The sequence below is a fragment of the Rhipicephalus microplus genome, chromosome 2, assembly GCF_043290135.1.
Source record: "Rhipicephalus microplus isolate Deutch F79 chromosome 2, USDA_Rmic, whole genome shotgun sequence".
Classification (NCBI taxonomy): domain Eukaryota; kingdom Metazoa; phylum Arthropoda; class Arachnida; order Ixodida; family Ixodidae; genus Rhipicephalus; species Rhipicephalus microplus.
The window spans coordinates 264458946-264483871 of record NC_134701.1 but is presented as its reverse complement, the minus strand read 5'-3'; the positions used below and the strand labels follow the sequence as shown (position 1 = coordinate 264483871).

Here is a 24926-nt window from a genome sequence, read left to right as displayed (position 1 = left end):
ACCACCACAACAACGAGGTATGCTGTGGAAAAATAACCAGATATGAGAGGTGCATGTTTGTGGAAAAGCCGCCGCGCTGCCATTGGCGTGAACATGAGCTGGAGTGGGGGGGGGGGGGGGGGGGGACAGACCCGGCACACCTTTACTCAGTCAAACATGTTCAGTCAAGTGCTTAGTGCGCTGTACATGGCCACGCAGGTTTTGGGGAATAATGGCGGTGGCCTACGTCGGCCTGATGCTGCACTGCCAGAACTGTTTACCTACTTCTCACTTTGGTCCCATAAAAGCCAGGCACCAAAGTCAGGCCGTTGTGAACAGCACATCACTGCTTCATTTTCATTCTTGCATCCATTGCAAAGCTTGTTTTTTGTTCGACTCGTCCAATAGGGATGTGGTGAGAAAGTGGGGGAGTTAAGGTGAAACTTGACCTCCTCCTAGTGAAGAAATGTGGGCATGCCTATGCATGCCACATTTCTAAATGTGTGTTTGCTAGACTGACAGCTCGAATCTAGATATGTAGCTATGTGTGTTGGTGAGTTCATCCGTTTGGCTACACCTTCAACATCACACGGCCACTGCTTAGTCGATCTTCAACACACATCACAGATAAACCACAGAAAAATTGACAAATTCCGCCCATCTCCACTACAAGGTACATAGTTATGGGTGCCAATCCTTAGAAACACATCTTTACTAGAGAAAAACTGCCGACATTATCTCATCATTCTCTTACAGTTGACTTGGATGTATTGATCTCAAAGGTAATCACAAAACTGTGACATACAGATAGTTCAAAGCATTAAACACGTCTTACAGAAGCTCGCATAAGAACTCCACATGTCTCCAGGTCTCTTGAGAATGCAAAAATTTGACAACTTGTTGCATTAAGGCCTCATCGAAGTCAGCAGAGTTTACCTATTCACCTTTATAAGCTTTCATCCACATCATCTTGTAGAACATACATTAGACAAGGAAGCCTTTCGCGGTCTTGAAGCTGTGTAGTGCCCCTCTTGCACCCCCTAGCAATTCCAATGATCCTTAGCTAATTGGTGGATCACCTGATATTTGACCAGGCCATGTTACACACAGCAGCCTAGTTCTTAGAAGATCGCTGATGAAAGGAGTGTTTCTCTCCAGACCACTTGACTATTGATTGTTCCCGATTTTCCACGCAACAACTCGGACATCTGTGACAGAGCGTGCCTCTCTTCCTTTAGCATTTACGACACTTTTAGTGGGACAGTAACAGTAAAGCAAGAGACATTCAACACGGTTCTATCATAGACCAGTGCTACAAGAACACTTGGCTTTTATACACAGTGAAGGGCTTTACGTTGTCCCTTTGAAAAAATATGTACACAATTGTGTATACCACTAGCTTTTGCTATTCATATCATCTAGGGGCTAAGAAAGAGCAAGATATATTCAGCTTTGGATGAACTGAAACTCCGGCATAAAAAATTTGTCTTTATTTAACTTCATTTTGCAGTGTACTGTTGCATATGATCGCTTTGCTGAAAGCACTACCATGTTCAACAGGTCTTCAACATGCCGCTTCCTGCAAGCCATGTGAGAAGTACAATTTTTCTTTGCTGAAAATGGACATAATCAAAAATGAATTTACACTATATTCCCAGCTTGCGATTTCATTCTATTTATACCAAAAGAGAGCATCAATGGCTTCAGGATATCTAGATGTTTAATGGGAGATGCAATTTGAAAAAAAAAAGTTTCATTTATCTGTAGCCTAGGGCAATGAAATTTTTTGCTGTATATAAAGACATTTATGCTGATTTCAAATATCTAAACAGTTTTATAGTAGGTTGCACAGTTTTCGTTTTGTGCCATGACCATGTGTAACATACAGTTTGTTTTGGACAAGCTTTTTATGCCTTTAAGCTTTTATGGTTCTGAGCTATTAATGGCTCATACTGCTCCACATTAAGTGCAGAATGCAAATAACTATCAAGAAGGTGTGTATAAAATATTTTAATGGACGAGAAAAACTTTAATGTGAGAATTCTTAGAATCATCGGCCCATACTAAGTGATCGCTTTAGATTCGTAATAATTATACAGGGAATATAAAGTTTCAGTGGAGATACTTGTACCCTTCCCATGTTAAGGAATATGTGGGCAAAACTTCATCCTCATCTGGTACCAAGAAAACGTCTAAAATCAAGAAGTTACACAGAAATAAAACTTCAGAAAAACGCATTTTAAAGGTATGAGTCGAAGCACATCTATGCGGCAAAGATATGCAAAGTTTTTAATATAATTTCTTCCACCATGAGAGCTTGGTGATCATTATCATTATTTTGAGCATGTGGCTTCAGTGAACTCCTCATGCGAAATGCAATGGCAAGCAGCCCGGTGACAATTCCTGGGTACTCTAGACAATGAGCGCTTTTTGGTTTGGAGTAGCCACTTTGTGCTCTTTAAAAGCAATATTAACCTACTTCGTGTTTAATTACAATCTTCAGTTTTTTGTGTGTGTGTGAAAGTTGAGAAACCAAACTTGTGAAAGCAAATTAAAAAAAAAAGATTTGAGAAAAAAACTTACGTTTTTCAATACGCATCTCCCCTTATTTACAAATCAATTATGATTAGTTACTATAACACACATAAGCTAACATATTATGAAATTATTTTTGCTACAATATTGAGTGGCTTGAAGTAATGTATAAATTCGACACATTTACAGACAGTTCTGCATGGGTGGCATCTGAAAGAGTTACAGAAAACTGCATGAATAAATCACCTGTGTCTTTCACTCAACAGACTAGTTGGAGCAATATAACAGTTTATTGTTATAAAATTTGCACTGCAAATAACTAGGCACAGATGTTCTCAAATACATCATTAAATAGACAACAAGGGCTGGCCACTAGAAATGAGCCAATTTACACATAATGCAGAAGAAATAAGAAGAGGATCATAAAACAGTTTGACATACATAATGGCAATTTGACATAAGTAAATTGTCGAAGTACTAAAAATTGCGGCGAGAGTTGGTAGGAATTCGTTTTCATATGACAGCGCGCTCATACCAGGCAAGGACAGATGTCCTCGTCTGCTTCTTGTGCCTCTAGTACTCATTTACCCTGAGCTTGCTGCAACATCATAATGAAAATCAAACAGATGATAGAAACCCAGACACTGAACAACAATAATCAAACTTCTTTTGTTTGCTTCACCGCACCACACAACTGCTTCGCAGTGAGGTTAGCAAAAGTGCCATTGCAAAATTTGAAGACACAAGCCAGGGTTACTTAGGGGCTTATTTACCACAGCTAAGCTACAAGACATAGCTTCCTTTCCCATAATGTAAGCTACACATCTGAGGGGGCTAATTGCCAAAACAACTATGAATTTAGCTTTGCTGCACATTAAAGGAATCAACACGGTCAAAATCAATGCACTCCTTGTATTGTTCCTTGTATCTTGTATCACGAAACTATCCACATAAAAAAAAATGTGTGCCACAAAAACAGAGTGAACCTCGCTACTCACCACTGGTTTATTAAAAATGAAGAAGGCAATCTAACAAATGCCCAACAAATGGCTGCCAAGCGATGGCGGTGAGCCAAAGACCCCAAGTACATACAACAATAGAATACTAATAGGGAAGACAAAGGCAACAGCAGCTCCAAGAAGACCTCAAAGCGATAGAAGGCCTATGCTAATCACAACATGCCCGTAGATCTATGAGCATGTTTTGTTCTTATTTTTTATCTTTTTCGCTTTTGCCCCCTATTTCTCAACCCCAGAGCAGGGTAGTACACCGAATCCTAGCATCTGGTTAACCTCCACGCCTCCCTTTTTTTTCTTTATTTGTTTTAGCGCGACTTCCTATCTCTGGAGTTTCAGCAGACCAGGTCGTGTCTGTGACTGTACGTGGTTTAAATCGAAGCACTCTGCGCTGAGACCTTTTACGAATTTACCTAGGGAGCGCTTGCAGCGGATAGAGTTGTGAGAGAGACGCAAGCTGGAGGTAACACGGCAAACCCATTTTAATATTACACAAAATGGCAAACAATCTGGCAGTCAAAGTTAACCCCCCCCCAAAAAAAGAAACATGTACACAATAATCAGCTATACAAGGAAACCAGAACTAATATCAATCCGAGTCAAGTTCAGTCCTAAGCCTAATTTCTCTCTAGCCAAAATGGAGTTTTGATTACAAAACGTTCTTACAGTTCACGTGACTTTGCCATGTCAACTTAGTGACCTTGCCGTGTCAGTGGTTCGTCGATTCTGTCCTTGACGTCCTTCTCAACCTTCTACGACTGCTGTCGGTTGGTCTTCGCCGCTCAACCTCGTTGCCGGGATGGTTCCGGTCTTCGTCGTCGTCCCGCTTAGTTAGGCTATGCCTAACCTGTAAACGGCATCACGATTGTGGTACGGGCCGCATACATTCTGGCTCGAAGCGGAAGAGCTGTAGATCCACCCAGGAACTGCTGTGACAGGTTGCGGCAAGTCCGGACAGCCACACTTGAGTCTTCCGAGATCGACGACCACTTCCCGGGCCTCTTTTCTGACAGCCTCAGAACCAAGCGGGACTACTGCTTTCGTCGCGGTAGCGATGCTGGTCTTCCTGATCTTCGCAGTTTGAAGCCCCAATGCACAGTGACAGCTCATCCTTCGAGATTTTTCATTACGGCTAGGCTTGCATGCCATGAATCTCTTTCCAACCAATCTTGTACGTGAACGTGGTGCATCTGCCCACCATTGAAGTCTTGCACACGTGCGCCGCGTTCCAGCGCCCAGCACGTGCCCTCTTACTCATGACAAGACCCAATGTATAAACAACTTAGCAACACCTAGCTAAAGCCTAGAAGCGGCCCAGACACAACCAGCACCACGTAGCTAAGGCCTACAAGCAATAAGATTAGCCTTCAGAATCATCCAATTTCGCTGTTTCAAGCCTTGCTCAGTTCAGTGCAACTTCACCAGTTTTTCGTTTTCATGCGGGTGCACTGTCTTATGAGAAAAAAATACATTTGGAAGTAGTACCCTAGCAGAGGCACAGAATTGTGCAACACAGCATTTGAGATAGTATCGAGGGTGGCGATAAACGCTTTGAATACAGATATACCGCAGTGCTCTTTTTGCACAGCACATCCAAGATGATTTTACAACTTATAAATGTTAAATATGCACAATAGCTCGACATACCTACGTTCAATAAATTCCGATTTGACTACTACTTTTATATCACAGGTTTGTAAAAAAAACAGTTCTCAAACTTCAAAGATATATGCCATATCAGGCCTAACGCAACAAGATTTCTTAGATCTAGATCACAAAAGCAGGCTGCACACTGTTCTATGAATGTTAAATGTTTTCATCTAGCTCACTCAGTTCTACAAGGTCCTTCCTGAGGTGACATGTTAATTCTTTGTTGATGCACGCCGTCTCCAAAATTGGAGCAGGCCACTCCAATATTTCCCTGTGGCAGAATAGGGCAGCTGCCATGTCCGTGGCAAGTGCCTCCTTCGTGCGGTAAGCAAGTTCTCTCTGCACGGGAGGCACTTCAAGCATTTGCATTCTTCGTCTCAAGATGGCCTCGAGCATCGCACAAAAGTCTGCCACATTCATGCCAAAGTGAGCTCTAAGCATAGCCTGCAAAGAAAGACATGACACCTTTGCAGCACTGTGAATACAAAGTGCAAAGTAACGCAAGAAGCTAGAGTTTCTTTGAGATGCCACAGAACCCTCCGTGCCTCTCGTTGTGTAGACTATGTTACCAAAGAGGGCAGCTCTGAGTTTCAAGTCAACATCAATAAGAATGTACCACAATCATACCACAGCAACCCCTCAGAGTCAGTCACAGCATTACCTCATGAAAACATCTATAAGAGCACCTGCCCATGTAAGACTGGAAACTGATCAACACCAGTCATAGCGCAAGCTTAACCTTCCATTTTCTTGACCGCCGAGTTTCAAATCTTTTTGTATCTCCTTGTTTCACCAGCAGCTACAAGCAAGCGTTGACTGTGAAAGCACAGATTACACGAAGACTCAAGATCACTGCTATTTTCAAGCAAGTAGAAAGTCCTGCAAGTGATCTGGCATAGTTACGAGCACAGTGCCGCTGAATTTTGTTTGTTTTGTTCAAACCACGTACAGTTTACCATGACGCATGCCCAAAAAATTTCAGGAAGTGTTGATGTAATGCACATGCTTTGCTGAGAGCACTAGGACAGCACAATGCCAATGCTTTCCAACAGAGAGCTGACACAAACAGCACTGTTCGACTGGTATAACCACTGAACAGCTAGACACATATACAACTTTTCCAGAGCAGTTTACTTTGCAAATAATGCCGCGGCATTGGTACTGTATCATATGTGCCACCTCATCTGACAGCATAACAAAGATGATCAAAGTCAATAGAGATACCACAGTCGTTTGAACTTGAACCTATAGCTGGGTACTGCTTTAGAAAGCAGTGAAATTGATTACCAATGCAGGTGCCAAGAACCCTAAGAAGAGTGTCGTAGTGCTTGGGAATGAATTGATTATGTTTTTAATATTGTCACAGGGTCGTGACGTGGCTGAAGGCCGGAGACTGTATGTTAAGATCAAACTGTTTATTTGGGCGAACCTGCACCCGGTATATAGAAAGTCGAATTACAGTAGCAGACTTGCACTGATAGCGGTGAACGGAGCGTCGGCCGTCGATCAACTGAAGTGGTGAAGCGCGTCGGCATTTATACACAAGTCGTTGAATATTCTAACGTTATTGCTAGCAGCCACGCAGGTTCCAGGATAATCTGTAATATCTGCGAAGTGGGCGTAATTTTAACAAAATGATCTACTACAGTCCCGAAGCTTTTCGAACACTGCAGGCGCGGTTTGCGCTGAGAATTACATACAGTGTAACGGGGCGATAAGAAAACTTGAAAAAGGAACATGGCAATATTACCACCTTAAAGGGGCCCTGAAACACTTTTTGAGTAACCATGGAATTAATTCACTGAAAAAGCATATTACCACACAAATTGAACGCCACAAAAATTTTAAGAATCCGTCGAGTATGAGCGGAGTCACGAAGATTTGTCACATGCTGCAATCACATTCTCTCTTCTCTCGTCCCAACGAAAGCGCTGGAAGCTGAGCAGGGAGGGATAGAAGGGGCGAACAAAAAACGTCCCTCATCCCTCGTGACCTTGAGAACTTTTTTTTCTTCGAATACGCAGCTTTTTCAGTGCGATCCCGCGCGCACGCGAGGACAAGTGACGGCTTCTTGCGGCGACCTCTGTAGCAACTGAGCGCGCCATGTTCAAATCAGCCAATGGCTGATAGATGGGCTTACTGGGCTTATTTTTCTTGATTTGTGGAGAGAAAGGAAAGCTATTTTTAGCTGACTGATAATTTATTGTGAATTCCAGGCCGCGTGCGGCGCTATATTATTTGGCTCGCGTGTTGTCGGGAGCCTCTACTACCAATCGGCAGTGTTTTTTGACCACGCTCAGAAAGTGTTGCAGGGCCCCTTTAAAACATCTGTTTCGGTATCAAGAAGACGGCCTTGCAGTGACGTGTCAACACAATCCTGACGTCACGGGAAAGCTGCAGCTCGCCACATAATAGCAGCAGCTGCCAGTTTGCTGTCAGACGAGAGTGATTCACGTAAACAATGTCAAGTGAAATGTCCTCCCTCCAGATACCATGACAGCGATTTCTGCAATATGGGCTGCATGAAGGACACAGATTTTACAAACACAGAGTAAACTGTGTTGAGTTGTCGTGATAACGTTAATTGTGATGCGGCTGGCCTGCAGATGCTGGACGAGTAAAGCCTTGTACGTGTTGCCTTGCTTCGATGTGTAGAGAGCGTTGATAGTGCACGCCATGAAAACAAGAAACGTTCCTTTTGGGGTGCCTCAAAGTCGTGTCAGTGCTTCTTTAATTCTAGCAGTGCCAAGTTACATCACTGCCCCTATTGCTGCCTGCTGATGCACCCAAACAGCTGCGTGTGATGTGCAATTTTGTCCGCACCTAATGCATGCGAAGAGATGGCCATCATTTTCTTTAATGTTTTTCTTTATTGTCTGACTTTATCAATACAGCAGTGCTAAACACAGTGTCGAAACAATAAGCTCGGACGAGGGCATGGGTGGTGTAGGCCAATGGCGAAATATGTCATTTATGTTTGTGTCTGCTGTCATTTACTACAACCTTGGTCAACTCACATTCGAGATATCCTGTAATGCATAAATATTTTTTCAGCCTGCTGTGTGAAGTATATAGTATATGTTCACACTTTAGCAGCACTGAGTAATGTTGGCTAGCATTGGCTTCACAAGCATAGACATTTAGCCTTGTTGGTAACCACCATATGATTGTGAGAGAAGCCATAGTGGAGGGCTCCGGAAATTTCGACCACATGCGGTTCTTTAATGTGCATCCAAATTTGAGCACACGGGCCTACGGCATTTTCGCCTCCACTGAAAATGCAGCTGCCGCAGCCGGGATTCGATGCCGCAACAAGCGGGTCAGCAGCCAAGTGCCTTCGCCACTAGACCACCGCGGCGGGGCAGGAGAGAAAGAGAGGAGGAAAGAAAAAGAAAACTGAAGAGAAACGAAAAATGTTGCTTAGCTTCGCACTTCCTTCAGGCATGGCACCCCTTGTGAAAAAACTGCCTTTTTTGTTTAATTTTCTGAACCTCCCGCCTCAATAAGTTGGAATTATAATCCCAACTTATTGAACCATAATCAGGAAATAGATACATTCATAATCAGGAAGTAGGTAGCCCCAACTACGCGATAATATGTAAGACCGGCCCACACGTGGTGGTGGCGTCGCAATTTTTGTCAATAAAAAACTCTCTTTCAAGGTTCTTCCAGAAGTTGAAGGTATAGAAGCAATATTTTGCAGATTATCCATAGGTTCACGTGCCATCACTGCGGGTTGTGTATACCGTAGCCCATCTGCTTCTAGTGACGTCATTATTTCACTTTGTAGTTATATGCAGAGTCATGTATCAAATGCCAGACTAATCCTTCTGGGTGATTTTAATATGCCAGAAATAGACTGGCAAGCTACGCATTTCAAGTCTGATAGCTCGCAATTGATATGTGATCTCATGCTCAATTTCAATTTACATCAGATAGTGACCCAACCCACGCGAGTACATGCATCATCGGCGAACATTCTTGATTTAGTTTTTTAAGTGATCATTTCCCGCAAGAAACTACTACAATGAAAATAATGGAGGGCATCTCAGATCATAACCTAATTTATTGCACTGTAGATGTGAATGACTATAAATCTCATCAATAGGCGTCGCTTTATTATTTTGACTTTACCCATGCTGACGACACAAGTATAATCAATTGTCTTGCTTTCGAATATGATTTATTTGTATCACTTACAGATAACATATCCATTGACATCGAAACACTTTGGAGTAGATTTACAAGCATCGTGACGTCATGCATAAAACGCTACATACCAATCAAAAAGAAAAAAACTGGGCGACTAAATCCCTGGATAACACGTGGCGCGATACATGCAAAGCGATAGGTAACACGGCTAAGGAAAAAAACTGAACACGACACCAACTACTCTTAGTAGACACTATCTGACTGTAGCTGTTAGCGATATGAGAAGTAAACTAAAAGATTCAATAATAATTACTTTGCAAAGATACTTCCCACATCTTTGATAAGCGCTCCAAATCAATTCTGGAAATACATAAATCCAAAAAAAGATGATGAGCTCATGCGTTCCTCTGACGACAACAATGATCTCGCCAACTCCTTCAATGATTACTTTCAATCAGTTTTTACCGTAGATGACGGAATCGTACCACCCCTGCAATCTTCAGACCATTCACCATTAGAACCCTTGACAATTACCGAGCAAGGCGTGCTCAATCTACTAATAAATACCGATACCAAGAAGAACTCGGGACCTGACAACATATCAAACATCTTCCTTAAAAGGTAAGCAGTATAGTAGCTAAATATTTATGTGTAATCTTTAATAAATCAGTGCAATCATGCATTATCCCCGCAGTATGGAAAAACCGCAAAAATTACACCAATACACAAAGCAAGCAGCAAAACCATGGTTTCAAATTACAGGCCAATATCACTAACTTGTTCTGTGTGTAAATTGTTAGAACATATGATATTGAAACACATAAGTATTTATTTAGCAAAAATTCATATCCTGTCTCCTGAACACGGTTTGCAAAAAGGCTTTTCAACGGTTACTCAACTTTTAGAATTATTACAAATATTACACGATGCAGCCAAGTCCATTGATAACCATAAACAAATTGACCTCATCTTCTTAGACTTTTCAAAGGCATTTGATCGTGCTTCTCATATAAAATTAATAAGTAAATTAGAAGTTACTCTTGGAGATAGCACCATTGTTCACTGGATTAAGGATTACTTAACCAATCGCTCACAATTTGTACAGTTACAGGACACCACCTCTAATATAGCAGCAGTTATGTCAGGCGTGCTACAGGGCAGTGTCTGAGCACCAATATTATTCACAATATTCATTAATGATCTGCCCCTCTCAACTGAAGTAAAACTAAGGCTCTTTGCAGATGACTGCGTACTTTACCAGGAAATTAATACTCCTACGCATCACCTAATTCTTAACCAAGCACTAGAAGACGTACACACGTGGCGCAAAAAATGGCAAATGTCCCTTAATATTGGTAAATGTGTCTCCATGACAATAACTCACAAAAAACACAGATCCAACTTTTCTTACACGATTTACAACTGCCCCTTAGCCACAGTCTCTAGCCACAAATATCTAGAAATAACGATTTCAAACGACCTCAGATGGGATACCCACACTGATAATATTACTAGCACAGCCATAGAAGACTATTTTTATTGAAAAGACGTCTTAAACTCGCACCACCAAATACAAAACTAATAGCTTATACTACCCTCGTCAGATCTGTATTAGATTATGCCAGCCCTGTCTGGTTCCCATATACCCACCAACAGATTAATAAAATAGAAACGGTTCAAAGAAAAGCAATAAGGTTTATTTTTAGCAAGTATAGACTGATGGACTCACCGATGCACCTACTCAATAACGCTGGCATTTTAACACTACAAAACCGAACAAAACTAACAAGACTAAAGCTAATGTTTCAATTACTCCACAACATAATAAAAATAGATACCTCAAGGTATCTATCTTTTTACCACGGCAGACCAACCCGTCATAATCATTCCCATACTCTTGTAGAATACTCTTTTAACACTAATTGCTTTAAATACTCATTTTTTCCTCTAACTATTAAAGATTTGAACTCGCTGAAACCCACCTTAAGCACTGAATCATCCATAAACTTGTTTACAGCTGCAATTGAAAGCGAATTGCTTGCCTCGCAAATCGCACTAACATCACATCATCAATACACAAAAAACGAGTCAGTGTCATATTGCTAATACAAAAGTTTTGTTTTTTTATGATTGTTATTTTCAAGTGACATGTTTTTCTATTAGTTTATTGTTCATAAAATTATTTGAATAAGTTGTTCAATAAAAATGCCTACTTGTTTTCCCTACCCTATATTACAAATGCATGCATTATCTTTTCGCAGTCGTTTTCAACGATAACCTAGTTCATAATTTTGTTTTGCTATTACTAAAATTGTTTGATTGCGTGTTCTTTAACGGCAATGTATAACCTCTGATTTGCATGTCATTTTGTAATCCCAGCTTTTTTGTGTTTTCTATCAATATGAATCTGTGTAAACAAATATTCGTTTTCACATGCCTTCCCTGCTATAATCTCTGATGAAATTGGCAGTATTGTTAAATAAATAAATAAAATAAATAAATAATCAGGACCAGCCTAAATCCAAAGAGCATATTAAGAGCAAAACAAGTTATAATAAAATAAGATTTTTCCTTGTTTGTACTACTTACATAACATATTTAAATTGATAGGACCTTGAGACAGCACAACTTACCAATGGCTTCCATATCTGTTTCAGCTCAAATGATTCAATTAAAATGTTTCTAATTAGCACGCTATCCGTTACAGCAGAGTTCAATTGTACAGATCATGGCTTACCTGGCAATGATCCTGGAATCCATCGGTGTCCTGAAAAGCTGCTATTTCTTCTTGAACATCAACTAATGCAGCCATAAGATTGATCATCACTATCTTAACATTGCAAGCATTAAGAAAGTTGTGATTGATTGAAATTGTGTCATCCTGAAAAGATTAACAAGGCAATGTCAATGCACTCTGCATTCCTCAGTATCGTATGTTGCATGAAAAAAGATCATATTAAAGAAACCCTGCAGAACTTTTCCAAATATTGACTAAATTAAGTCATTATCGAAATTTCTTGCCTTAAAAATTGATTGGTGTTGAAATGTTTTTCATTCATCAAGTGCAATGAGAATTAGAGATTTTTGTGACCTGCTTCAAGTGCTATTTTTTTTTGGTGACAACTGGCATTGTCCGACATCAGTTTGAGTAAGCGATAGAAGCTATATCTAGATATCAAATTGTCAACCAAATTCATTTACCTTAACTCCAAACAAGCCTGGCAAGGAACTATGCTCGTGACGTGCATAAAAGAGACAAAACCTGTGATTGCCACAGTACCCGTGGTTTTGGAGATAACAGTATGCACCTGTGTGTACTGTAGTAGCGAGATCAGTATAACAAAAGTGACCAACAAAGGCACAAAGTGTTTGAAACATCATGGGTGTAGTACGCATGGAATTCATGGCATTGGAACTTGTCGCTGCACACAATCTTCATAAGTTTTAGGAGGACTCATGACATGCTAAAGTAATCAGAAAAAAATGATGCACAAAAGCTCCGCAATGCTGAAAAAACAGTGAGATGAAAGGCACAGTCGAATGGGTGTTTCAGCAAATGACAGCAGATGACTGCACAAAGTTTAACAGGTGGCCATTGTCTTCGCCAAGAAGCGTTTCATTCATATCAAAACTTAAAACCAAGCTTTGCTCACCTAAGCTCACTTATTTAACTAAAGTAATGCAGGGCCCCTCAGGCTGCCAGAATTGGAACGACAAAAGTTCAGCTGTGACTGATGGGAAGAGACCTTAAAGAAAGCAGCACCCTTTCAAACATCGAAGTACAGAGTAAATGCGCAGGGCAGCAGTAATGGTGAATGGCATCCATGGGGTTGAAAAGAACCACAAGTGTGCCACACAGAGCTTGAAGGAGTGCTACGGCCAACAAGGCATGCTTGTGCAGAATCACCTCATGCAAATATTGAATGTGCTGACATTTGAAACACTGGATAATGTGAACGCACTCAATTGTGTACATTTGAGATAAATCAGATCTGCTCAAACAAACTGGTGCCACTGCACAAAGCGGCTTCGCTTGAGTGAAATAATTAATGCATAGTTGGCATTAGGGACACTATCACTGACCCACAATGACTGGAAGAACACGAAAAATACTCATGAGTGCCGACAGCGGTTGCACCATCGTGAGCTGTGAAGTCTGAAATCTTCTGGAAATGCTAGTCGCAGTGAAAAGTGACTTTGGATGGCGCTACAAGGCCCAGTTGCTCAGACGACTCCAGCAGTGTATTGCTCCACAGTGGCTGTACCAGGCAACCACTGTGGTGTAGCCAGAGCCGAAACCATGAAATGGCTTCGGCTTTGGTTTTTGGGAAATCACTACGACCCTTTGGGAAATAGCGAGTCTCAGCATAACAATGAAAGATTGTCAATCAGGAGACAACAAACACGAGGGGTCACATTTTATTTATTCATTGAGCTGTGCAGATGTGCACTATAAGGCAAATTTTCAAAGGAAGCCCTTTGAGCATTTTTCAGAGAGTATTGAGGCAGTCGCACGAAGACAGCCAAACTCCCTGGAAACCCACAGAGGACAACCAATGCTTCTACTGCTACCGAACCAGCGCACCAGTGAAAGTGTCACCAAAAACAGTCTCACTTATTATGGAAGCACTCACAAGCAGAGTGCTTGTGTACATTGAGATTGCATAACTATGTCACTCTGGCAGCAGTGACATGACATCGACTTGGTATGACTTTCGCCCACGACAAACCAGGAAGGTTGGCTGAATTACTGAAGTTCTTCCAGGGCACAATGGACGCAACCATGCCTGCACGATGCTCCTGCTAGGGGGAGCAAGTGTACAATGACCTGTTGAACTCGTTTCCCCATCAGAGGCAAGATTCCGATGAGCTAAGCTCATTCAGCGGGGAGTAGGTAAGGTAAAAGATCTCACCTCCCACCCAAATTTTCGCTGGCCAACACCTGCCTCCCAATGGGAAAGTTTGGCTGATTTGGACAGCTGTGAACGAGATAATGGCTAGCCCCTTGCTGAACCAGATGGCACCTCTAACAAGGACAAGAGAGGATGTAAGAGCAGCCGGCGCAAGGGGACTCTGAGGTTGAGGGGAAGCGAGAGACAATTCAACGAAGAATGAAAGATCCTCTTTCATCCTAACCCAGCTATAAATGTGTAAGATATACGTACTTCCTGTATCACTTAAAAACCGTATGTCATTGAATAATTTATATCAACACTTCTTATAACAAGGACGACTAAATTAAGAAACTTCGTAGAAATGAGCACCTTCGAAGAGAGTGAAGATGAGCCTCGGTTTGAAGGGGGGGCCACTACAGCAAATGGTAGCTTTGGGCTCAACTTGTGAAATCCATGTACCATGCACGACTACAAAATTCCAGTGAGCTGTTCATAGCAGCATTTCCATAGTGTAGAATGTACTTTTTCACGGAGACTCCGACAGAGCGCCAGGACCATGTATTAGAGCACAAGGTAATTCAATTATACAAATAAGAAATTATGTATGGTAGAGCATAATCACAATGCATAACATCATGGCAAGTTCTTGCAGGACACTGTAGGTGGAGCTGACACCTACATCTTCTCTGGAAGTTTTGTGGCGTACCTAATGTCTTCTCGTGGCACAAGCTACAATTGGTACTGTATATGGATTATTGATTATTGCATGCGAGACTATTTCCTACTTACTGTCCCGTTTGAGAATTCTATGTGACATAAACTTGTGAACAGCATAGACAACATAACCACTGTACTCAAGGAAGCACAGGTGTCTTACCAGGTTGTGGACCTGATGGTACCAGTTACTCGGAACAAATATAATCTCTCCAGGATTTTGAATGACCTTTAGGTATGGTGCATTTCTTTCTTGCTTCAAGAGGCTCTGTGCTTCCTCAGAATCTTTAACGCTCTCCTTCAGAAGGGTGTCAACTTCACATGGCAGCTTGTTCCTCTTTCCGTTGTTTACTTGACCCTCTCGTGGAGGAAAGAGGTACCAGAGCTTCCTCCCGCAGATGTTGGCAGACCAACTAAATGACTTGAACACATCCGTATGCAATGGCGTCCTATTAGAAAAGAATGAAGCAGTGTAACCACCCCAAAAATCACAAGAGAAACTGACAAAGCAAGCCGGGATAAAGGCAAAGCAGACTGGCACTGGCAAGCCAAAGCTGCAGTAATCCCTCTTTTTATGATGAAAAGGCACTCAAAACAAAACTCGCTGTTTCCTGCCCTCTACATCATAGTTTAGTTAAAAAAAATATGGTACAGGAAGACTGCAGTGTTGTGACTACAAGGGTCACCCTGAGTTGCAGAGGAGCCATGGTTGCTCTGGTATTTACCAGACTGCTTCAGGTCTGACAGAGTCAGCTAGGGCGACAGTGAATTGCCTTGCATGAGTTATGAGGTTTACTAGGCCTTCGAAAAAGTGAGGGCACATCTGGAAAACCAGTGCACAGGTGCAAGTCTACTGGTTCATTCGTGGGGGGCACTATGTACACCCGATTTGGAACCATCGGGCTAATGAGGACCCATCTGACAGCCATTTCCGATACACCACCTCCGATGGCTCCCGGCAAGCTAACTCTTCCAACGCTAGGAGGTTCTCTCCGTCTCCTTCGTTCCCGCTGGCGGCTTTTATATGCTTCCGCGTCCATACACCTTAAAATCGATGGGCCTGCAAGGTGTCACCGGCCCACCTCAGAGAGGGACAATGGGAGGAGAGTATTTTTTTAACGTGCCTCCCCCTGTCGAACTTTAGAGTAGGCTTTCCTTTCTATTTGACTAAAAAACATAGATTGTGCTGCTGCACTACAGCAGACTGTGGTTACTCGCTAGTCACCAACGAATTTTACAGCTGAGGGCGAGGAAGAAACATGCAAGGCTGTATGCATCATCATACTGCACATATGGTGTACAATCGTCAGCAAGCTTAACAAGTAAGCAAAGTGAGGTATTGGGCTAGTTGGTTTTTCATGATTAAAAAAAGTACAGAAAAGTTTTTGACCACCCGCCCCAACCCCCACTTCTATCATAAATGAATTTTCCCTTCCCTGGAAGTCTTCTTGCCTTCAACTTTTTTCAATAAATTCAGTTGATAGTTTGTGCTTGTAGTGTCCACTTTGTTTCGTGTTTCCTCCCTAGCTTCGTATTTCGTAGTAAATCTAAACCAGTTTTTTAATAACTAACACGTACACCTTGACCCTGACTTGCACTAGTTTGCCCAATAGCAGCCGCGAGGCAATGGGCACTGCTTCGGAGATAATACCTCGCTATGCTTGGATGGTATGCCGGCATGCATGAGTAACATTTTGGTGACAGAACCCACAGTGACGCCGCGCTAGCATCAATCAAGCTGTTTTCCAGAAACACTGTGGAGCATTTGTGTTAAGCTTGCTGACGACTGTGCACATGATATGCAATCTCAAGAATTCTCATTTACATATTTTGTGTTAGGTAAATACAATAAAAAATCTACATCAAGTGTGTTAATATCTTAGCGACGAATGTTACCTTTCCACATTCATTCATGTATGCAACTGAAATGGTTACTATGGACTCTACCACTTCATAATTTAAAGTCTATCAGTGCCGTCTTTGTAATATCTAAATCCTTTGTGAGAAAGTTGCAATGAGAAAAAACTATCACTGAGCTGTAAGAATCTGAATGTACAACACATTGTCAATTCGAAAGTCTACCTCTCGCTAATTGTGCTGACACTACAGAAGTGAAGAATACTGACCCTGGACAGAACAATCACATCAGAAGCTGCAATGATTGGCCATCGCTTTAACATTTGTATAATAAATAGAGCTAGCATTTACACCTCCGTAGCCACCACACACCCAGTCACTGAGGTCGTTAAGTTTGAAATTCTTGTCTTCTACACTTGATGCCAATAATACAGCGTGAGATTCATCTTCATCAAACTTCTAACACTTTGCTTCTCCTTGTGCTGACTACATGGCACTGACATTGTGTTGTTTACATTGAAGATAACGTGAGGCTTGTTGATGCGGAAGCCCAAGCATAAATTCAAAGCAAATAAGATTAATCCAGCAGAAAGAAGCCACAGGGTTATATCGGTAAAAGGAGGAACAGGTTCATAATATGATTCACAGTTCTTTCACTTTTTAGAAGAAGGCTTCTCACTTCGGCAAACGCAAACACTGCACAAAACACCGAGATAACTTTATCATAGAATCCATTTAGCTAGAGTGTTAACATTCCTATACAATACAAATGCAGCATCAAGTAATTTGCATTGACACCTCTAAACACAAAAAAATTAAATAAGAGCTCAAGGGTACTAAAGGCAAATAACAATTTACATCAGAGTGAAAGATAAATGGTTAAGAACATTTATAACATCAATATTACCAACAATGTGCCCTATTAATTGAGAAATTAAAGCAAATGTAGGACACCATATGCACCACGAGTGGGATATTCTGGAATGGTCCCGACGACATCAAGAGTCCCGATAACACTTTTATCACTAGTAAACAAACCAGCAGCAACAAAAAAGCAACCTTCGTGCATTACAACATGTAATAAAATGCTGCTTGTCCATTTCTGTTTGGTTCACGGAGAGGAAAACCGCTTTACATTACCATGGGGAACGGCGCTAGTGGTTCAAAAGCTCCATTTTTGCTGAATTGCACTTCACTTATGCCATGGCATCTCATTGGTAGTTTCGGTATTGCGGGCTGCTGCAACTGCGTCGCATACTTACAGAAGTCACTGTGAGAGAAGTTTCAACAAAATGCTGCAGGTATGTAATGTGTCCGGATGGACAAATGATGTACGCCACTTGAGGAGCTGCAGCAAAGAAACCGACGTGACTTTCCCCTCAGTGCCACTAAACGTACCCCTGCACTCAAAAGTAGCTGAGTGTCATGCCTCGGCACCAGCCTTGTGAGCCATTGTCTCGTTGTCAGGTTTTCCTGGACATCTATTGCGGCAAGCTTCGATGGCCGTTGTTCCTGTTGTGGCTTGCACTACTTTCGCTCTACTGCTACTAGTGACGGCTGCTGCTCTGCAAATGTGGGCAATATTCGGCAAGGCAACTGCTACATTAGAAGGCCCATACAGGCGGGTGAATTGAAGGGCACTAACACCATACCGACAATTAAAAAATTATTTTACATTTAAAATAAGCCTTTTCTTGGCATGAAAGTAGCACCATGAGGTTTCTGGACCACTATTTCAACAATCAATGTTTATTCAATATTTCCCTCTAATGTCTCAAATAGTAGTGCTGGGTTACAGATATTTCTACCACCTAGGGTTCTTTAACATGCGCCTAAATCTAAGCAAACCGGCCTCTAATGTTTTGCCTCCATTAAAATGTGCCTACTATACAGTGGTTTTGGGACGTTAAACCCTACAAATCAATCAAATCAAATGTGGCTACTACTGCTGGTATTACATCCAGTGGCCTTTGGGTCAGCAGTTGAAAACCATAACCACAAGACCACCACAGAGGGCAGAGTGTTGCTTCAGAACAACCAGAATGACCGCATACTGCTCACAGTCGGGAAAGGACTCGGGTGTAGAAAATTAACATAAAAAGGTGACAGACACCGCACCACCTCTCATGTTATCCCTGCCTGTCGTGATATCATCGTTTCTAGAGCAAATGAGCAGAAACCCACCTGTTCCTTTCACTTCTTGTATCTTGACAACTTATACAATATATGCTGATCATATGTTAAGACTAGAAAAAAAACAACACACAGCTTCACCCCAACCAGCAACTTACCATGATCCTTTGGGTACCATGTACACGAAGCGAAAGTCATCCTTCACATCAATCTTAAGGTCCCAGTACTCATTCAGCAAGTCAGAAGTGAAATACTTTGGTGTGGTATATGGGCCATAAGTTGGAAAATTCCTGAAAAAAAATGATGGCAGTATTGACAACTCAGGCACAGGAAAACAAGCAAGAACAAATACCAAGCCCAAGCGCAATTATTAAATTGTCGTGGGACGCTTGCTTGCTAGCACTTTTCAGTGAAGTTTCACAGTAGAGTGCGACACTTCTAAAGTACAAATAATGACTGCAGGAAAGTGTAAGGGCTAGGTTTCTTTGTTAGACACAACATTAGTGAGAACTAACAGACAATGCAAAGGAACACGAATGCAAAGGAACATACCGAAAGCTTCTTGTTTCCTGCGGCACATACTCAGCCGCGCATGTACTGTTTCGTCTTACGGGTGTTCGAATGATTCGGAAATATGATCAGAATGTGTTCTACTCAATTGAGCCTTTTCATCGATTAAACGCTGTTCCTATACACAAAGACTGACGTGAGAAAGTCAAGAATATTTTAGTATGTCAAGTGCACGAAGATGGTGAACAGGAGCTGCATTGCATCTAAAAAAATGTTTGTTATTTAAATGTTACAGTGGAATACTGATATGCAAAGAAGTTGACCAAAAGCTAGAAAAGGTTGCTTCGACCTTAACTCCCCATTTCTAAAGTTACACAGCTGAGTTTAGGCGTCGAAATTGATTTTGTGGTTTTATAGCGAAACTAGAAACTTTCTGCTCAGCTAGTTTAAAGAAAAATGCCACGCATTCATGTTCACGTTAGTTTCTTGAGTAAATAATTAGCGTGATATCTTCTTGCCCGTACAATGTTACCCTGCTTGTAAGGAACTTGAATCAGACATAAAGCTACAGAACTTTTGGCGTTATAGTGACCGACACTCTAGAAGACATATCCAGATGCTGTGTCATGAAAATGCACTGTATATTTTATTGAAACTGATTTATATGCGTTGTTTTTTACAGTGCTCACTACCCGTAATTTTGTGTCCTTGACTTCTTAATACCTATTACACATTTGTATTTGTGTATGTTGGTACACACAACTAGCCTTCGGCTAAGAGACCATACAGCGTTAATACACGTTTTGCATTTGCTTACATATGTGAAATAAACTTAAAACTTGCGACTAACTTTATGAAGAAACTAAGTGCATTCAGTAGTACCACATATTGGAAATACTTACCGGAAGATGCCGAGACGAGCACAGGAAGGAGAGAAGCCGGCAATGCTTTGGGACACTTTCAGAATGCACCGCAGTGTACGTCCGGAAATGCAGGAAAGATAATCCGAGGAACGGAGCCGCTGCAGAAAGAGCCGGCGACAGGAAGAAGAGGCGGCGAACCCGTGGGAAAAAGAGGCCTACGCACGGAGTCGTCGACAAGTACGCGTGATTCCGACACCGGACGGAAACACAACGGCCCGTCCCGCTGCCAACAGGCCCCCACCTCAGAATAAGTGCATGGGTCGGCGGGGGAATCCTTCTCTCGGCGTTCCAAACGGTGCACACAGCTGGCTGAGGTCACTGTCGACAAGCACAAGACGGCGACAACATCCTTCGCTGAAGAAGCGAACAAACGGAAGAACAACGCCGATCACGCGCAACGCGATGCGGCCGTCGGACGACCCAGTGACGATGAAAACGCCGCTCTCCACGGCTGCACCCTCTATTCGGCTCCTTCGGCTGCGGCCCACATCCACAGAGCAGCGCTTACCGGGGCGCACTGAATCCCGGCTTCCATTGAGAAGCCGCTCGGCGCATGCGCGTGGCAAGGGGAGGCAAGAGAGAGGAGGCTGAGTGAGAGAGAAGAAAGAGGAATTCAGCTGCGAGCGCGGTGCGCGTAGCGTTCCCTTCCTCCTCTCTCTCGAACGTCGGCGGCACGGCGGGACTTTTGTCCTGCGACCGGATCACCGCTTTTTCACGCACATTTTTTTTTTTTCATCACTGTACGACGCCCGGGATCCGCTAAATCTCTTCTCCGCAGCACCTCCCCGATGCCCCCTATTCTTTTCACGCACACTTTCTTTCTTTTGTTGTTTCTCCTCTCTGCACCAGTCTAACGCCCCCCCCCCCAACCCCGTAAATGTTGTGCGTTCTCTCCCTATTTCCCCTTTGCTTCATCCCGTTTTGTTCGTTCTCTCATTCTTCGCTCGTGGATGACATCCTCCCTCCGCCAACCGTCCCGAGTGCGAAGCCCCCCTGTTGCCCCGTGGCAGAACGTTGAAACACCCGCGGCGCAGCTTGACGAGACCTGTTGGTGAATCGCGTGCCACGTTTTCATTTTCTTTCCTCTGTGGGTCTATATAGAGAAGTTGTTTTCTTGCGAGACCAGCTCCAAGCCAAATATTTACGCACAGAACCCCCTTAACCCTCTAACACTCACCCCCCGCCGCTCTCACGCACAAACACAAACACACGCACACACAAAATCAGCAACAGATCAGATCATCTACATACGTACAGGTAATCATAGAGTTTCCTATGGGTACACTAAAGGGAACTCTGGCGCTAGTTTCTATGGGAGCTGCAAATCATGGCGCTTCAGTCAGCATGCGAATGATCAGCCAGCATGGATTTGTCTAATCTTCGTACTTTCGACACTATTTGGCCTCGCATGGCTTGGAGCTCGCTATACGTTGTCACGAAACAAAAATCACCAAATGTTCTGCAGTTTCACTTCATTACCATGATCTTTTAGGTTAACCAATTGAAATCGGGTCATGAAGTCCATAAGCGTCCCTTCTTTCATTCGAAACAAAACCAAAACGCAGGCAATAAACAAATCCGAAAGTGCATCCGAGGCCCGCCAGAACGAAGGCAATAGGCAAATTCACGTACTACCCTTCATTTCCATGGTCGCTGAACAATCGCAGCGCAAGCGTCCCCTCTCGATAATCAATATTCTGCATAAATCACAGCTTTAAGCCAGAAAGTGAGTTCTTCAATCAGCTTTTGATGTGAACTGGAACCAACAAAACATCTGTACGCCATTCGTTCTGCCCTCTCTCCCCATCATTGACACACGGACACTGCAAAATTATTCGCAAACAGCCTTGTGATACAGCCAAGCACACTATCCCACACGTATGGGGAAAACAAACGCCTGCGTCGGCTAACACAAGTCGAAAAAGCTTGAAAATAACGATCAGCCTTTATGCTCTCTTGGCGCTCTATATGCAAATAATAAGAAAACTTGGTATAGTTAATGCGTCGTGACAGATGATCAAAGTATCCGGAGAGGAGACACAGACGCAAACCAAAGTTTTCATCTCCAGACCAGGTCGTAAAGTAGTCAATTTGGCGCGAAATTGCCATCTTCGGCAATCCTATTCACAGCGGACAGCAGAAGCAAGCCAATAGACCCTTTTTCAAAATTGTAATGTTAGCTTTCCTGCTACGCTGTTTAAACTACTAACGGTGGCTAGTCACTTACTGCAAATATATAGCCTGTTCAAACGCTGTTTGCTTGCGCAATGACGTGGAAAATGTATAGTGGGCCTCTTGATGTATGCGCTCATAATAGACCAGACCCAACACAGTTAACTAGAACCGCATCTCCACTTGAAGCACGACAGGTGGCGTCATTACATAAGCGAATATACAGCACCGAGAAGCACACTTGCAAATTATGAAAAGTGTTCTATGTACAATCCCACCATGTTAAGTGCATGATCTTGAGTGACGGTTTGAACCATAGAGCCTCCTAATATACACTAGAGGGAACTCTGGCGCAAGTGTCTAAGGGAGCTGCAACGCACGACGCTTCAGCGAGCATGGGAATGATGGGTAGTACACACATTTGTATAATATTCGTACTTCTGGCCTGCTTTTGGCTCCGTGTGTGTTCGTGTGACTTGGAGCTGTTTTCTTACGAAACAAGTATTAGCAAATGTTCAGCGGTTGCGCTTCACCATTTTATTTTTTTTAAACTTACTTTCCAAATCAGCTCACGAAGTTCAAAAGATTTCAATCATTCTTTCAAAACAAAACCGAAACACAGCAATAAACGAAGCCACAAGTACAATTCGCCGCCCGCAAGTACGAATTCTAGGCAAATGTGTGTGCTACCCATCCTTCCCATGGTCGCTGAACGATCGCAGCGCCATAGTGCCCTCTAGTTAATTTTAGGAAACTCTATGGTCTGAGCATCTCTTTGAGAGAACGTTGCGTTCACTATCTCTATTTTTTACCGCTATTGATCTCCCTTACTCTATTCATACTGAAAAGGTAAAAAACCATGCAGTTGCTTCTTCAAATAACTTACTGGTCGTGTCCTTGACCGTCATCTCCCTATCTCTGACCTCAAGAAGGACTCCTCTATTGTGCGGTCTGCAACGTAAAATGCCGAGAACCCTGAAAGCGAGGCTTTATTCACCTGCAGAAGCTTAGGATTTGGTTATCGCGTTACTGTAGTTAGATACGTGGATTGATTCTTTCCTTTCTTTTCTTCGCTCCCCTTTTTCGCCCCTTTCTAATCCTCTTTTCTATTTTTTAAGACAGTCCTGAACTTGTCCCTGGTTAAAATTTATTATTTATCTATTCATTTATTTATTTGTTCATACTGTAAGCCTTCACGGGCTCTTACAGGAGTGGGTTCAGAAGGATACAGATTGGTTACTGTATACATATATGTACACATCTACTGAAGAACAAAATCAATATAGTAACAAAAGGTAATAAAAATCAAAACAAAAAAGGGTAACTACACAGACGACTAGGCTGTCCTTTCGATAACTTCCTTCCAGAGGATGTATTTGTTAGAGTATGCACATGGAAGATCATATGTGCACTGCAACCGAATACAAGCGTGATTATGTAATCTACGTATGCTGACTGACAGTTCCAGTAAGAATGTTTCCGTCTTGCGTAACGTTAATGGGTGTTCAGTAAGATCAAATTTGGTAAACGCAGCTATATATATGTCGTCCTCCACTGTGAATACTCGCAATGTTGCCGCTCCTCCCTTAGTAGTTGTTAGTTAGCGTATCACCCTGTGTTGTTTATCGTTTTCAATTCCTTGCAGCGCATCACAGGCGTGGAGACGTAAGAACAGCATTTATCACCGTCTTATTATAAGGCATTTTCTGTTGGTTTTTCGCCATGCGCACCGAGGGGGAGGGAGATAATTCAGACAACGCCTTCGGTTTGCTACCCCGCCTCACTGATACACTGCGGTTGCGAGAAGGGATGAAGATATTAGGAGAAAGAAGAAGGAAGAAGATAATACTGTGAGAGTACATATTCGCTTGTACATTCCACGCTTCCCCCAGTCTATTTTAGGAAAGCACCAATGACCACGTCCCTTCGCTGGCCTATATACGACATGTATGGCCACAACCCGAAGATCTCTTCCAAGAATGGTCTGTTAATTATCTAGTTTGTTCGATCAAAGCCTCTTATGATTCACCGCGGCACGAATAACATTGCGTTCGCTCACTAAATGGTCACAGAAACACAGTACAGATACTATACCGTTCCGTCAATGTTGCACGAGTCACATCTGGAGGTGTTTTCCGTGTGCATAAAACTTTGCATCCAATTCTAACATTTCGTTGCGCCGCACGTGTAATGCGAACAAAAAATGAACCGGCAGGCATTCGCTTCGTCCTCTTCTTCGCCTTCTGCTTCGCTCTCACAACACGTCGCCGATTGGTCCGGCCGTTGAACGAAATGGCTGTGATTCCGCGTGAGTATGTTAGGTGATTAAAAATCGCCTGGCATCACGTAACTGCTGCTCACGTGACTAAAATCTCGAAGCATTGCGAAAC

At 42.6% G+C, this 24926-nt stretch overlaps 1 protein-coding gene across 2 annotated transcripts; it reads right to left on the bottom strand.

Moving 5' to 3' along the window:
• Window positions 1-1447: 1447 nt before the first annotated feature.
• Window positions 1448-20869, bottom strand: LOC142776686 (2-oxoglutarate and iron-dependent oxygenase JMJD4-like). 2 transcript variants are annotated; one of them, XM_075880797.1, is made up of 6 exons: window positions 20344-20869; window positions 19090-19221; window positions 15105-15390; window positions 12070-12213; window positions 11315-11349; window positions 5492-5624 (listed from the first exon to the last, which is right to left on the bottom strand). In XM_075880797.1, exons 2-5 carry the CDS (start codon window positions 19107-19109, stop codon window positions 11344-11346), a joined length of 456 nt encoding a protein of 151 aa, XP_075736912.1. In that variant the 5' UTR covers window positions 19110-19221; window positions 20344-20869; the 3' UTR covers window positions 5492-5624; window positions 11315-11343. The 2 variants fall into 2 exon arrangements, with proteins under 2 accessions (XP_075736908.1, XP_075736912.1); XM_075880793.1 differs by lacking the exon at window positions 11315-11349 and having other exon boundaries at window positions 1448-5624.
• Between the last annotated feature and the right edge of the window lie 4057 nt (window positions 20870-24926).

Excerpts from the sequence above, each read along its gene's own strand:
- LOC142776686 (XM_075880793.1), bottom strand. The coding sequence starts at position 19,109 with ATGGTACCCAAAGGATCATG. Across the intron at positions 15,391-19,089 it reads ATGGTACCCAAAGGATCATG|GACGCCATTGCATACGGATG; the intron begins GTAAGTTGCTGG and ends CTTTTCTAATAG. Across the intron at positions 5,625-12,069 it reads GATTCCAGGATCATTGCCAG|GCTATGCTTAGAGCTCACTT; the intron begins GTAAGCCATGAT and ends CTTTCTTTGCAG.